This window comes from Aythya ferina, assembly GCF_964211825.1.
Source record: "Aythya ferina genome assembly, chromosome: 3".
Classification (NCBI taxonomy): domain Eukaryota; kingdom Metazoa; phylum Chordata; class Aves; order Anseriformes; family Anatidae; genus Aythya; species Aythya ferina.
The window spans coordinates 116,662,369-116,678,493 of NC_140298.1; the positions used below are offsets into that span (position 1 = coordinate 116,662,369).

The 16,125-nt window shown below is 42.6% G+C and overlaps 2 protein-coding genes and 1 long non-coding RNA gene across 6 annotated transcripts; 1 reads left to right on the plus strand and 2 right to left on the minus strand.

Moving 5' to 3' along the window:
* Positions 1 to 463: 463 nt before the first annotated feature.
* LOC311433925 (gallinacin-7-like) lies at positions 464 to 4,983 on the minus strand. The gene is made up of 4 exons (XM_084513642.1): positions 4,849 to 4,983; positions 1,363 to 1,448; positions 865 to 991; positions 464 to 591 (listed from the first exon to the last, which is right to left on the minus strand). The coding sequence occupies exons 2-4, from the start codon at positions 1,418 to 1,420 to the stop codon at positions 576 to 578; spliced, it is 201 nt and encodes a 66-aa protein (XP_084369768.1). The 5' UTR covers positions 1,421 to 1,448; positions 4,849 to 4,983; the 3' UTR covers positions 464 to 575.
* LOC311433926 lies at positions 3,610 to 8,619 on the plus strand. 4 transcript variants are annotated; one of them, XR_014691057.1, is made up of 4 exons: positions 3,610 to 3,759; positions 6,494 to 6,581; positions 6,863 to 6,996; positions 8,015 to 8,619. It is a non-coding gene; the product is annotated as an uncharacterized lncRNA (long non-coding RNA). The 4 variants fall into 4 exon arrangements; XR_014691058.1 differs by having other exon boundaries at positions 3,663 to 3,759; positions 6,491 to 6,581; XR_014691059.1 differs by lacking the exon at positions 3,610 to 3,759 and adding an exon at positions 5,146 to 5,204 and having other exon boundaries at positions 6,491 to 6,581.
* Positions 8,620 to 11,638: 3,019 nt separating this feature from the next.
* Positions 11,639 to 13,464, minus strand: LOC311433615 (gallinacin-9-like; the record flags this gene model as incomplete). Its single annotated transcript, XM_084512919.1, has 2 exons — positions 13,308 to 13,464; positions 11,639 to 11,772 (listed from the first exon to the last, which is right to left on the minus strand). The coding sequence occupies exons 1-2, from the start codon at positions 13,363 to 13,365 to the stop codon at positions 11,639 to 11,641; spliced, it is 192 nt and encodes a 63-aa protein (XP_084369045.1). The 5' UTR covers positions 13,366 to 13,464.
* Between the last annotated feature and the right edge of the window lie 2,661 nt (positions 13,465 to 16,125).

Consider the following 16,125-nt stretch of genomic DNA (forward strand, 5'->3'; position numbering starts at 1 on the left):
GCATGTTCCTAAACACTACATCCCCATGTCTCCTAAAAGCCTCCAAGGATGGGGGCATCTCCACTTCCCTGGGCAGCCTGTTCCAGTGCCTAAACCCTCCTTCTGTGAAGAAATTCTTCCTGATATCTAATCCAAACCTCCCCTGACACAATTTGAAGCTGATTTCCTCATGCCCTTGTCACCGACCTCACTACAGCCTCCTTTCATGTAGTCGTAGAGAGTGATGTTTCACCTCAGCCTCTTTTCCGCAAACTCTACAAGCCACCAGCCCACCTGTGTGTTACTGCTTGTAGCCCACGCGTTCCTAGGAAAAATCCCCTCCTTTCCCACCAAACACAGCCAAAGTTCAACCATATGAATGCCATCAGAAGTAATTTTATTAAAGGGAGGAAAGAAACGGTTTCAGTGGTGAGGCCTGGTCCAAATTTATGTTTTCGCAGATGCTGTTGTTTGCTTCAGTGCAAAGGAAAGTTGTGGGAGCAAGATCTGGTGCCACTAGGAGTGATGGGGTCAGTGTGATTGAGAGGCCACTAGGTAGATGCGGAAAGGATTTCCAAGGAGAATCCAGGTGGTCATCAGTGCCTCCATCCCCTGCATGGAGAAAAAGAGACAGTCTCAGGTTACCCACCAGGAGGTTTTCTGCAATGTTATTTTAGGAGGATCTCTCTGCTTTATGTCACGGCACCACAAGATCAGCTGCCATGGCATGTGAATGCCCCCCGAGGACCCTCTGTGCCAGCAAAGCTGGTGTCAGAGAAGTGAGAGAAGATGGTGTCAGCAGCTGTGCCTCTCAGATGTCACTCAGGAGAAAATACCAGGAGGATCTCAGTCACTGCTGAGGGGATGCCTTGCACTTTCACGTACTTCACACAGCAGGAACCTCCATTACTGCACGTTCCAATCCAGTAATATGGCCGCCGACATATCCCCGGGAAGCAGAGTCCATTTTGGAGTACACAAGGGTCGGTTGGCCTAGGGAAGAAGTGCTGACCTGCACGGCAAAAAAAAAGAATAGTTGCTTACCTCGCAGGTGAGCAGAAGTGGATGCACTTTCCTCTCTAATTCCTCTTCACATCTCAGAATTACAGAATTGCAGCATGGCTGGGGCTGGGGGCACCCTTGGGTGCCCCGGTTCCCCCCTTCCCCAGCAGGGTGCCCAGCCCCATGTCCTTGGGCTCGGGGAGATCTCCAAGGAGTCTCCCCAGGTCCATTTCTGCAGAGCTACTTTGGGCTGGGTGCCCTTGGCTTGTCCTGGTGCTGGGCCTGTTCCTCCTCAAGGGACAGGACTTTGGGCTTCTCCTTGGTGGACCTCTTGGCACTCCTGTAGGCCCAGCTCTCCAGCCTGCCAAGGTCACAGCTTACCTGCCACCCCTTGCAGCACCATGAAGAGGACAGCCAGGAGCTGGTAAAGGATCCTCATGGCCACTGCTGAGCTGTGAAGTCCTTATCTGCAAGGAACAGAGACCACAAGACCAAAATTCACCACATGGCCTGCTCCCTCCTGACTGGGGGAGTTCTTAAAACATGCCATGCATGACAAAACCCAGAGGCTTATAAAATACAGTGAAGTTGAATGAAGAATGCAGTGGAAACTGCATCCGTGGAGACATATAAAACCTTCCTAAATGGACCTCTAACCCAACCTAACCACATCTTCTTTGAGCAGGGATTCAGACAAGAAGTCCCCACAGTCTCTTTCAACTTAAATTGTCCTGGTATTCTGTCTTTGTTAGAGGTATTGGTCTTCTTGCACTGATAAGTGATACTCCAGATCTGTACGGCACAGGACAGATTACTCTGAAACAATCACAGACCCATGAATTATTCACTTTCAACCCTGCTGTAGTTCACAAAGTGTTCAGAGACTGGATCTACTACCATCATCCTTCTGAAAGTCAGAAAAGGACTTATTTATCTCTTGAACTCAGCCCAAAAGGGACTGAAAATTGGGCAAGATACGTAGCTCAAGAGGCAATGCCTACAGTGGATGTTTCTGGGTCTCTCTCCACTCCCTTTGGAGGTCAGCAAAGACAGGTACCTCCTACAATCCCTGCAAGCCACCCGTGGTCCTGCAGGACACACACACATTGCCACACTCACTGCACTAATGAGATGGGAGGGCTTAATGAGTGCTGAATACTCATTAGATTGAAGAGGAATGAAAGCAAAATAAGTGGAAAAGGGGAAGGAGGTGATGGTGCCTGTCTAGGACAAGGCACAGGAGGAGGTACCAGCAGAGGAGGTGCAGGATCACTCACCACTGCCTTCTGTCTCTCTTCTCCAGCAGATGCCCTAGACCCAAACATGCCTCTTTATATAAAATTTGGGGTTGCTGCCAGAGCAGGCACGGGCCAATGAACCAAGCCTTTCCCAGCTGGCTTTGTTCTGCACTTCGGTGTCTTCCAATGAGACAGGAGGCACTGCTTTGGAACTGCTTTGACCACAAATCCCCTGATCTTGGTGCAATCCATCTTAGAGCATTTCACTTTTTGTAAGAGACGTTAAGCCACAGGGTTATGTGAAATACCTGGGAACACGCAATGACTGCTGCCTAGGTCCTGCAGGGTCTTTGTTCTGCCTTCAGCGTGCAACTTAATTGTCTAGCTTGCAACAGCAGCATGGCCATCGTGTGCCTCCATAATACTTTGTCCTTTTCATCTTTCCTGGTTGTCTTTTGTCCATGTCAATAAAAGAATGAGCACTGCTTTCTTTTCGGCTTCTTAGTTGTATAGTTAACAGTTTATTGCATAGTAGTATATGAAATTTTAACTTAAATGCATACAACCTTTCATATACCATCATAATGGATCACATTTCCATTTCTACTGATGCTTCTTAGCTGTTTCAGTGTCCTTCCTGATACAAACGTTCACTTAATCTTTCTCAGGTTGTCCAGACTCTGGCAGGATAACCAGCATGCCTGCCAGCCTCGTATTTATTTCTCAGGTTATCTGGTCCTTGTTTCTTTGGGAACCTTCCCAGTCCCTCATGCTACCCCATCTCCTCTGGATGTGCCCTTGCTTATCCTACTCTCTGCTCTAGAAGTTCCCACCCCTAAAAAAATGACAAACAAATCATTGCACGTGAGCCAGCAACTTAAAAAAAATCAAGCCATGCTTGATAACTTTCAGACTTGATAGCCCATGCCTTGAGAAGTTTGTTTCTGTAGTTCAAGGATGGTGGGAAGACCCAGATGCATGCAGCAGCTGTCAGCTTGGCAGTCAGACTGTGCTGTGCTGTGTCCCACCAGGCAAGAGGTCTGATCCTTGCCAGCTATAAAGCTATCAGATTTAGAGTTGCTTGAGTTGACCAAAAGGAAAGGCAGCTCAGATGCCCACCTTCAGGTTATTTAATCTATGTTTTGGCCCCATCTCCATGGGTAAAATCTTGGTGAAGCCTGGCCTTGTAATAAAACCTGAAGCACAGACAAATATTAGTGCTGCTCATGCAGTGCTGTGGCAGAATACACCAGGCAGCAGAGGTGATTTCCAGGCAGCTTTTGGCCAAGTCAGGTCTGGGCAGGTTTCCACGGTGCCGGCCAAGGCCACCGAACAGGCAGCAGGACATTTCCCCAGCTGGATTTCATGATATTCTTGCTAATTGTGGACGTGCCGTAAGGACAAGCGTTGGGCAATCGTACCAAAGGTCTGTTATCCCTTCCTGTCATTTGCACAGAGCACACGGGGAGAAGAGGATGGCAAAGAGAGGGTGGAAGATCCTTTTGGCCTGAAGCTGTCTGAGAACTCCTCGACATCAGAGGTAAGCCACAGCAGGATAGAAATGATAAATAGACACAAGGGGCTTAATTCAGTGGCCTTCACTCTAACACCCAGAGGAATTTGCAGTTCTCTACGTGAGATGGGGCTCGCAGACAAGGTTCAGGAGAGAGAAGACCAAGCCTTGGTGGAGCAGCCTGGCTGGCCAGGAGGGACACAAGGACATCCCAAGTGGCACTTGCCTAAGAGTGAGCAAACGAATCGATCCCTGAATGTTCACAGAGCACAGGAGTCTGTGGCATTTTGGTGATACAAAGATCTGCTTTAAGCCAGCTGGGATTTAGAAGAATATTATGTATATATAGCATTTATATCTAAAACTTTGTTAGCATGACCATGTGGAAGGACTCTTCTTCTAAATACCAGCTGGCTTAAAGCACACACACACACACATATATATACATATTAGTGTGAATGTCCTAGGAGGACTGTAGAGAAATGAGAGGGTAAGAAATACCATCATTATAAGAATATGTGTAATTTTAAACAAGGAATTACTTAGTATCCTGGCTGTTATTGACTAAATCATAGATTGGGATATCTGATTTTTTTTTTTCTATTTGTATGTTATTTAGCTAAGATAAAATATAAAGCAGGTTAGAAAAATCAGTCTTTATTTGTTAGAATACGTATATATTATGAAATAAATATACTCAGACTTTATATATATAATATAATAACAATGCTATGATTTTATGGTTCTATAATTTTATGGTTCTCTGATATATATGTGCCTGCATGTGGTCATTAAAAGAAGAACACAATTTAAATGCTGCAATATCCCTTGAAGCATCTCAGAGAGAGAAAAGTAAATTAGAAATACAACTGTCAAGGTATATCTGGTATACAATATTAATGCTTGGATTATGTATATTTAATTACTAAGGTACAGGTTGGGCTTAATTAGTAAGATATAGGTTAAATACTGATACTTTTTATGATCCTGAGTAGTCAAACTGATATTTAAAGTCAATAACAATATACAGGAGTTAAAATAGCAGATAGTTTAATCACCATATTTAACAAATTTAAAGTAAATTTGCCAACAAGTATAACAACAGATACAGGTTACCCAGGGAGGTTTTGGAGTCTCCCTCCTTGGAGATTTTCAAAAGCCACCTGGACATAGCCCATCCTGGACATGGCCTCCAACCTCAGCCACTCCACGATTCTGCGTGCTTCTGTGAATTCATGAGCTGAAGGTTTTGTCCCAGTGTTGGCAGCACAGGGGAACACTTTGGCCTAAACATATTTGGCTTGTTGGCTTCTAGGAAGTGATGTTTCAGCTGCTGGGAAATGCCATGAGAAGCCCAAGTCATTGGCTGGCCAGTCTGTGGCAGCTTTGTCATCAGCAGGAATATATAAACCCCGTTGTTTTGGGGCAAGGCATCACCCTGTGAAGCTGAGCACCCCACTAAGAAGAACCAGGTAGGACAGACCAGCCAGAGTGCCCCCTCTCCACGTGTTACCTACTGATGTGCCTCAAGTCCTCTAGGATGAGCTGAAGACAATTGATAAAGAGAAAAAATACATATATATATATTTTTAAATATCCTTTGCTTATTAACATGAAATTTGTCATTCCAAGGTGTCTGCTTCTGCAGCTTAATTATAAGCTTATGGACAATGAAAAGTATGATACTTGGTATTTGATCAATGCATTTGAATTATTATTGTAGTCAATAATGGTGATTCTGTATGATTATAGTGGTTTGTATCATTTGCAAAATTTAATTAGAGCCTGCAGGAAGGACTGATGCTGGGGAGATGCTTTGAGGCTTTCAGCTGGCGTATGTTATAGAGGTGTTACGGAGAGAAGGGATAGATATCAGCTTTTTCTGTTAAAATATTTTCAAGGACTTGCTACTGCTTTGTAAGCTACAAAAGTTATTATTATTTCTACAATTAAAGTTTATGAGTGTTCATTATCCAGAGAAATTAGAATGGTTTAAGTCATTATCTACACATCCCTGAATCAAAATTTGTGATAGTTAAATAAAACGGGCACTTTTGTCATTAATCATCTTGCCACAAACATGCAGCACCATACCATATAGGCTCTCATGTAGAAAGTTAATTCTGTCCCAGCCAGACCCAAAACAGTTGCTCAAAAAGAAGGAAAAAAAAAAAAAAAAAAAAAGAGAGAATAAAACTGTAAATAGAAGTATTGATGCTTTTGTTTATGTGGCAATGTTATATATAAGTTATAAAAGACACCTAGAAAAAATTGCTTAATAAGACTTGGAAGATTTTTATTTTATTTTATTTTATTTTATTTTATTTTATTTTATTTTATTTTATTTTATTTTATTTTATTTTATTTTATTTTATTTTATATCTTATGTAAGTTATAACATTCAGGGTCTATGAAATACGAATGTAGGAGGCATTGATGTTGGCTGTCTTTGCATGCAATGGAGAGAAAATCACTATATTCACTTTATTCTTTTAATTTTTAAGAGAGTAAAATATATTTCCTTCATCTTATGAACTGAACTTTAAAAGTATATCTTTAAAATATATTTAACTTTAAACTTTAAAATGAACTTTAAAATATATCTTTCTTCAGAAAGTGGTATTTCAATAGATTGATTCTAGAACACTTACTCAATTGCATAAATGTCAACTTTTATTTACAAATTGTGGCTTATATGTCATACATAATATTGGGGTCAAGTAATGGCCAACGCACCTTTTCCTGTGCTTTTTCCTAGTAGCTGTTGTACCTTGTGCCACTGCATTCGGACATGAAGATCATTTACCTTTTCTTTGCTGTGCTCCTCCTAGTGCTCCAGAGCTCTTTAGGTAAGAGATCCATAAAGGCAGAGGAAACCCTGAGGCGATTTGGTGAGTACGGAAAGGGTAAAGTAGAAACAGAAATAAAATGGGTTTAAATCTTGGGATACTTCTGTAGTAGTCAAACACTCCATGTGTGATTTTTGACCCTCTTTTGGACATGAAGAGAATTTAACGGTGTGAATGTGGCCAGACCACAGGCAGACTGGAATATTATTGTCATGATACAGCCCTGACTTGTACTTAGTCTTCTTTGGGAAGGAAAATCAAGACTCAGCTTCTTTTCACAGGTTTCATGCGAGCACCTAACAACGCCGTGCAATGCAAGCAGGCTGGGGGTACCTGTTCCACGGACCACTGCCCCCCACCCAATACAAGAGCCTTTGGACGGTGCCAGCAAGGGATCCCTTGCTGTCGGACTGTGGTGAGTGGAGGATTTGATGAAGACTGGGTGTTTCATGGGGGAATGGGTTCATTACTCACTTTAACACATCCAGTCTGCCCTTGGATGTGAAAGCTCCCAAGGGAGCAGAGACTCTCTACATTCAGAGGATTTCCTAAAGGTTTCCTCGCTTGCTCCCTGTGTAACACACAGGGTCAATAATGATGCAGCTCAAGTGCCTTGTAGGAAAGATAATTCACAGTCAAAACTCTTTGGAAGAGATAAATAATTAGCAAGAAATTAACTCTTCTCTGCAGTTCCTATTACCTGGTCCAGATGCCTCGTGACATGCAATATTGGCTTTGGAGGACATGTTTCTCTATAGGATGTGCACGTTGTCTGGAGGCCTGGGATGTTTGGATCAGGTTCATAGGAAACCTGCATGTTTTATATAGTAAAGTCTACCAGGACTTGCTCATGTTCAGAAGAAAAATCTGAAAGTCATGTTGTCTGTAATTGTCCCCTTGCTAGGGAAAAAAAAATAATAATCTAATTCCTTACCAGAATTTCCAAGTTTCTCCAGCATATTTATTCTAATACAAAACAGAAAAAAAAAAGTAAATGTACACTCTGCTTCCACTGTTTCTTATAGTTAATTTTCTGTTTCTTTTTGCTGTAAGATATTGTAGCTAGTCCTTGTTCGGACATTTTCATTTAAACTTTGTTCAATAGTAATGGCAGAGAAATTAAAAATAAAAAGGAAGCAGCAGGTTTATATAGAGAAATTCTGTATCTCCATACTTCCAGAGACTTCAAGATGCAAAAGAAGCTTCAGGAACAGAAGCTTCTTTGCATGTTATTATTAAGTAAAATTAAGTATTAAGAGTTATCCAGGAACAATTTTGCTCTCAGTGCTTGGTGCTGTCAGTTCCTTCTTTTTCTGTTTTTTATTGTTTTTTAGTAATTAATTATTATTATTATTATTTATTTTATTTATTATTATTCAAATCTTTTCCTGGTTATAAGAACAAAATCTGAAAGTTTCTTTTCTCTTTTGCAGTATGACTAGTGTTTTCCAGTGTTTTAGACCAGCTAAGCAGATCTTCTGGCAATGAGAGATATCATCCCTTTAGAAAATCTGGAATTTGGGGCTGAAAATATGGTTTTCACACACACACACACACACACACACACACACATATGCAAACACACACAAACCCCAAAACACAAACAACAGAATAATGACAACAAACACCTCAGCAAACAAACTGAATGGCCTGAAAAGACTCTGAAAGTGATCCTTGGACCACCCAGAAAATACTCTTTTTTTTTTTTTTTTTTTCCTAAAATAAAATAGTTTCTTAACAAAACTGCACTGCATCCCAGAGCACAGATTATCAGCATAGAGAAGCCTGTCCCCATCAGAAGACACAGAACAGCTTCTCGCCTTGGCCTGCAGAACAGATGCTCATGTTTTTTTATTTTATATTTAAAAGTAGCAATAATGGGATCAGCACTGAAAGATAAAGTCTCCAGGAGAGACTGAATGCACAGCTGAGGTTTTCAAATTCCATAATCTACATATCTCTACAAATTTTAATAAACTTGCTCCAGAAGACTTGCATCTGGTCCTTATACCTGCAAGGAATTGTCTTGGTTTGTGCTTTTGCTGGAAGATCTGGCTCCCATCTCGGCCAGGATTAGTGTGATATGGGGTAAAGTTCTCCAGGAAACCAAACCCATATACAGACAGGAGCATGGCCTCTTCCTTATCAGATTAGCTAGCAACAGTCAGGGATAATTTCCCCAAACACACTGTGATTAGGCTAGTAAAATGCTGGAACAAAAGGTCCATGTTCGGGGCACATGGGAGTCCAAAATATAAATATATTAAAATATAAAATTTTATAATAATTTTAAAATTTTAAAATAATAAAATTTTATATTATATATAAAATATTTTATATATTATATATATTATATATATATTATATATTATATAATATATATGTATTATATATATTATATATAATATTATATATAAAATATTTTATATTACATATAAAATGCTCATAGAAGCTGATGGGATGGAAAGCACGGATTCCTTTAGCCCTCCCTCATCTCAAATCCTTTTGCCCTCTGTTCAAGGATGCTGGGGATGGGAAGGGGAAGCAAGGCACACTTCTATACCTCATAACAGCAAGTGGTGAGGCTCAGGATGACGGACATGCATCCAGACAGCACAGCACTGTGGTAAATAGTTTGGCTTTTTAGGATCCCACTAATGTGATGCTTGTCTAGACCAAATAAACGTAACAGGAGCAGAATCATAGAATCATAGAATATCCTGAGTTGGAAGGGACCCTTAAGGATCATCAAGTCCAACTCTTGACATCGCACAGGTCTACCCAAAAGTTTAGACCATGTGACTAAGTGCACAGTCCAATCTCTTCTTAAATTCAGACAGGCTGTGGCGAGGCAGTTTTAAGACCTAAAGAAGCTGGCCTTCTGCCATGCTAGGGTTTCTCTGCATTGCTGTTTCCAGCTCTTCTCGCTGGGTTGGCAGGTGATGGAGAACTGGATAACTTCTGAACCCCACCTTGGTTTATGATTTACTGACATATGTGTTGCCACACACAGACTGCTGCAACCCAGACACTCTGCAGGATGATTTAACAGGACTCAATGACACATGCACTTGAATTAACTTAATTTAGTTAAATAAGTTTCATTTACAAGTTGATTTTTTTTTTATAGACAATAGCAACAACAAAAACCACCCTGACATACACGAGCAAATGTCAGCAATGTGGTTTCACAGTGTCTTGCTTTTATTAGAATTGAAGCTGCAAATCTCTATCATGGCTACAAGAACTCCTCCTCAGATCTTCTCGTGCTCCCAGGAGTCTTCACCCCATGGGAAAGGCTCCTCGGGTTTGCACCAAGGCTGGGATCCGTTGATATCAGAAGACTGGAGATGTCTCAGGTTCCCAGAGCTCTTGTCTGCCTGGTCAGTGAGGTGTCAGTTTTAGGAACTGGGTGTCCTGCAAAAAGAAATGAAGTGCTTCGCTATTCTGCCTGTCTCTGTCCAAACAAGTAAATAATAATTTCCCCTCTCAGGTTGGTGTAGAAATCTGGTAACATGTGTGGTTAGACAACAGGAGATCCTTGGGATCTGGAACTCTGCTCTGTGCTCACATAATCACAGTGTGGCTGAGCCTGGGTGCACCCCTGGGTGCCCCTGTCCCCTCTCGGGGCACCCCTGGGCCCAGCAGTGCTGCCTGAGGGGCAGGGGGAGCCGCCGGGGCTCCAGGCTGGGCCCGGGGCCTCTGGGCCTGGCCCTGGGCACCGCTGAGCAGAGCCCGGCTCCGGCCTCTCCGCACCTCCCTGCGGGTACTGACGGCCATGGGGGAGCTCCCCCGGAGCCTCCTCTGCTCCAGGCCCAGCAGCCCCAGCTCTCACAGCCTCTTCTCACAGCATGGGGGCTCTGAGCACGGCAGCACCCTGGGGGTACCCCACTGGGCCCAGGTCTCTTGGTGCTGGGGGCCCAGGACTGGTCCCAGCACTCCAGGTGCTGCCTCCCCAGAGCTGAGTAGAAGGGCCGTAAGGACAACCAGATAAAATGGAGGGTGTGGATGTTCCCACTCAGCACACACCACAGTTTGCTGGCTGCAGCTGCTGCTGACCCCAAATGCCTGACATATGTCTTAAGAATAAAACTAAGTTAGGAATAAAGAGAGGTTGATCCTCTCCCTTTCTTCCATGACCTCAGAAGGGTGACAAGGCCTCTCACTTCTGTTGTATCCTTCAACAAGATGTTTCACAGAAAGCCAATTCAATTAAATATAAAGGCAAATAATTAAAAATAAACTTAATTAAACAAAGCAAAAACTACAGCAACGACAGTTTTATAATATCCAAAAGCTCCTTTGATATGAAATGCCACCAACTGCAGAGTTGGACCATGACTTATTACAGCATCATTCCATATGGCACAGCTCCTATAGGTGCAGAAGCTTTCTAAAGGTGCAGAGGAAAAAATATTGTACTTCTACAGGGTGGAAGATCTCCTACAGTCTAATTTCATCTAATACCTGGCCCTTTGACCCAATAAAGCAAAAAACTCAGGGAGAAAACAGCCCTCTTGCTGCAAAGACAGCCAGCTCTGGCAAACTCCAGCTCCTTCCCTGCTCATCACCAAATTCTCCCTGTGGCTTTTTCGGAGAAAGCAGATTGGTATTTTTCTTTGCTGCTTCTCTAGCTACCTACAGGAAATGTAACATTCACTTTGGTTATGTTTTATTTCATCTCTGAAACATGAAGCCGTTTGGTGCACCAGAGACCGAATAATATAGAATGCCCAGTGGCTTCAAAGATGAAGGAGGCAGGACAGGACATTCCTTTGAAACTAAATTTCCTAAGGGTTGAGAAAGGCTAATTCAGTATCAGCTCCACGGATCTATGTGCTGCCTGAACAGCAAATATTCTGTTTAATTCCACAAAGCTCCATTTTTCTGTTATCAGCCAAAAGCCCAGCAATTAGAGTTGTTTTTTGTTTGTTTGTTTGTTTTTAACTTTTTTGGAGGACATAAGAAGCAGGAGAAGGTGTCCTGCATGCCAAAGAGAATGAAAGCCCAGTAAATCTATTTGTACTTGCATGAGCATTGCACTGGAGGAATTCATCTTACCATTTGCAGCATTTCAGCTTCCCACCACGGCAGGTTCCAATGTCAACCAGAGGACCAGAGCATGCAATAAAAGAGCAGGAGCCACGGTTTTGCCGGCATGCTACGGTGTCTTCAGCTTCTTGGCTGTAAGCTGAAAAAAAAATCAAGGGAAAATTGATGTTCATTTGTCAAGTCTCAGGATAAGGAGAGTTGCAGCATCAAATTAACCAGGCATAGTATGTGATATCATGACATAGCGCTTGGCATGCAGGTTTGTGATTGGAGTAACTGAGGTCTTTACATCCATATAAAATGCAAACTAGCTAGAACAGTGGGCTGTAATGTCTGGAGAGACAGTCTACTTGATTAGCAATGACAGATAACTTCTAGCTTCCTTAGCATTTCTCCTGGAGACATGTGCTTGTCTTTCCAGTTACACACAGGAATACTACAGTATGTGAAAAAAACATAGGAAACACAGAAAGAAAATAAAAACAAAAACAAACAAAAAAACAACCTTGAAATGAATCTCATATTACCCCCAAAATGTGATATTATTCAAATTAAAATGTCTTAATTTGACCTTTTCAGACTTTTTCAGCAAATGCAAAGCATATTTATGATTCATTATCATTATCTGCTGCTTTCAATAGCTTTCTGCATGCTCACAGGAAAGCTGTGCACTGAGTTGCCAAGTAAGATATGGTAAGACTAAAACAGTTGGCAAAAAAAAAGTCATAAAAGGTAAATCTTAATCACAGCCAAACCAGTGGGACTAGAATTCCCAACTAGATTTTTTGATACTGCTCAGTATGTAATATAAACTAAAGCCAGTGACTATTGTCACTAGTGTTGTGTATGGTTTTAGCTAGGTGTTATGCTGATTTTACCATGCTCGATATGTTCAGAACTGAAGAACCAAATGCCCAGGTATTGTCAAACTCTTCAGGTCCATCTTCATCTGGGCAGCTGCCTGGGCTTATCCCAGATAAAGTGCTAGCCCCAAGAGTGGGTTCAGAGAGTTTCCAGGTTAAACATTACTTGTTCCAGCTGGGATGTTCAGGCAGAAATTCAATTTGTGTTCTTTTTGTATTCTTTAAACGGATCTCCTACAAGTGCCTGCTCTTGGTCTAAGCAATCCTACATCCCTTCACTGAGTAGACTGGCATTTGCTGGTCTAGGAATATAAGTACAAATTTGAGTCTGCTGAAAACAGTGGGGAAAGATTAAATTTCTCTGAAGACCCCATAACAGTCTGGAATGATGCATATGCTTCAAACCCATTTAATGCACATCTTCAGTAGAGTTCAGGCAAAGCCCCACAGTCTCAACTAATTTTTTTTTTTTTTTTTTTTTTTTTTTTCCAAAAAGTACAGGGCTGCTAATCTAGAACACACACTGAGAAGGTGCAGGTGTGAATGTGAGAAGAGAAAACTCTCACATTACAGTGTGAGACACATTGCTGGGTCTTAAGCTCTACAGAGCTGCCTGAATACACAAGAGGAACATCTTTTTGCTGTCATGCCATCAGACAGCTGGACACGGGATGGATGGGGCTAGAGAGAGACCACCAGCAAGACTATCAAGGACCTTGACTCAATAAGTTAAAGATTAGGGCTACAACTGGGGAAGTGGACTCTGCAAGTCCACTCAGAGCCCAAGAGCAGAGCTTTTTTTGTCTCTTACCTGGAGCAGCCTGGAGGATGAAGAAGAGAAGAGCGACAAGGAAGAAAAGGATTCTCATGATTGCCAGCTGGGGATAGCCTTTGCAGCCGTGAAGATACCTGAGGATGGACGGAAGCTGATGAATGAGGCAGAAGATGGTTACTCCCCGTACTTATAAAGGCTCTGGGATTGAGCAGTGCAGACAATTAGGGGGTGGAGAAGTGGTTGTCTGTAGAACAGAGAGTTCATTGCCCTATCACTATAGAGATTGGTGATGTATGAAGATGTTGCAACCCCACACATTCGAAGATGCCTGACCTGAACGATGACCAAACCATGTTAGCTGACCTGAGGAGCCAAAACACCCTGTGCTTGCCTGCCTGGTGCCAGCTGGTGGGCTGCACCCGGGCAGGACACAGGATTGGAGGAGGAGAGAGGTGGGTTTCCGTGACCCACAACACTGTAAACCATGCAGATTTGCTGATGCCCCGTGGCTCTTGGCCATGGTGTTGTGACAGACTGTCCTCTCCCCAGCCCCAAGGCACTGCTAGCGTAGCAAGGCTGCACTGAACTGGGAGGCAATGGACCCTCCTCTTTTTATGGAGGAGTGGGTCAGAGCTTCTGTCCTCACTGGAATGGGAATTGTAGGGCTGCAACTGGAGGAACTGGGATTGAAAGGATTGTGGACATTCCCCCTCGCTGCCCATAAAATCTGCAGCACGGTAATACCTCTGTCCTCCCAGATTTTCTCCTTGCGTGGTTCAAAGCTCAATTATTATCTACATCTTATAATTCAGACCTTTGCCATGAATTTTTAAAAAGCCTGGAAGATGAAGTCACTAGATGGAACTAGAAGGAAGACCACTGTGCATTGTGTCACCTTATTATGGGAGACTGCATCCCAAATCCCTTTCAGCACCCAACTGTGTCTTGAAAACAGTGAGGCTGTGTGCTCACTGCTGCTACCAGCATTGAATTCCTGGACCCCACTGATGGTTTCAGCCTTCTTCCGATGCCTCTGTGGAGACCTCAGACCTACTCATTCTCTGCCCCAAATGACTTCATTTTAATAACATTTTCCCTTGCGGCTAGTCACCTTCCTGATGTGGTTATAAACAGAATCACATCTCCCTGTCTTAAGATTCAGCATATCAGGTCTGCTTGTGTCTAATTGTGTGTGATGTCTTCACATCTCTTATCACTTTGTAACATTTTTCTATATCTGAAAATAAATAAATCTCATTTTCTTCTCTTCTCTTCTCTTCTCTTCTCTTCTCTTCTCTTCTCTTCTCTTCTCTTCTCTTCTCTTCTCTTCTCTTCTCTTCTCTTCTCTTCTCTTCTCTTCTCTTCTCTTCTCTTCTCTTCTCTTCTCTTCTCTTCTCTTCTCTTCTCTTCTCTTCTCTTTTCTTTTCTTTTCTTTTCTTTTCTTTTCTTTTCTTTTCTTTTCTTTTCTTTTCTTTTCTTTTCTTTTCTTTTCTTTTCTTTTCTTTTCTTTTCTTTTCTTTTCTTTTCTTTTCTTTTCTTTTCCTTTTTTCTCATGCATGTGGTGGACCAATCATCTATAGGATGGACCAGAGGAAGTTTCACCAGAGCTTTGTACAGCACTCTTAATATTTGTGCTTGTCTCCCAGAATTGCCACTCCTGAGGCATACGAGAACTGCACGTGTGGGTTTTTTTTTGCAAACAGCATAAGCCAAGAATCATTAATGAAATCAAGTCAGGAGGGTGCTTAATTTTTTACTGCTTCTGTGCGAGCAGCAAGCTGAAACAATGGGGAATAAGCAGCAGGAATTCAGTGATGTCTGAGCACAGAGGGCATGGACTTCTGTGTCTGGCAAACCAGGTGCCAGAAATTGGCTGTCAGGCATGAAGTGGGTGCTTCAGCTTGTGAAAAAAACGCATTGGTTTGCTATGTCAGGAATAGGATTTTAGAAACAAGCAAAGCTCTTCTTTACAGTGGAAGGCAGATGAGGAGATTGAGGAGAAAAACAAAGAGGCAAGTGGCAAAGTGGACAAATTCCCTTCATTGCTTCACGAGCTGTTGTTCCTGCCCAAGAGACTGGGAAATTATGTAATGCTGGTGGGACAGGTAGGACTGACAGCACTGCCATGACCCCGTGAGGTCCAAGGGAAGGAAAGGGAGTCTCAAATCTTCCTGTCTCATGTACTGGGCAAAGCATCAAGAAGATGCTTGGGCTATCAAGCCTACATTTCCTTCCCTTCACATCCCCTGGACATACAGTGGTGGGTTGACCCAATATGTTGCTGTAGTGATGTTTTTGGGAAACACGATGAGAAAACAGAGTTCCAGACCTCTGCCAGGGAGCTCTGAGAATTGGGGTGGGCAGTGGTGGTCTATGGAAAGGGCACGTATGTCTGCACACACTGCCCAGAGCTGTGGCTGAGGCAGAGGCACAGGTTCCTAAATAGGCTGCAGCCTTCACAGCTGGTTCTTCACAGTCCCATCCATGGAGATGAGAGGTACATAAGGTGAAATTATGCCCCTACCCCTCTGCATTGCCTCCTTTTTTTTTTTTTTTTTTTTTTTTTTTTTTGATTCAGGAAGGAAATCAGGAAGGAATCCTCTGTTATTTCTCCACTGTTTTCCTCCAAATTGGTCTTTTATGTTAAAACACTCACACGCTATGTCTTGAAATAGTTTTTTTTTAAGCAAGCACTGACCAGCCCTCTGATATCTGCTCTGTGAGCTAGGGTATGAATGCAGCCCCACAAAACAAAATACTCTGTGCACCTGCTTAAAGTTTCACACACACACACAGCTTCATCTCTGATAGCAGAGCATCAGACAGAGGAAAAGAAAGGGGCAGTCCGTGTTCA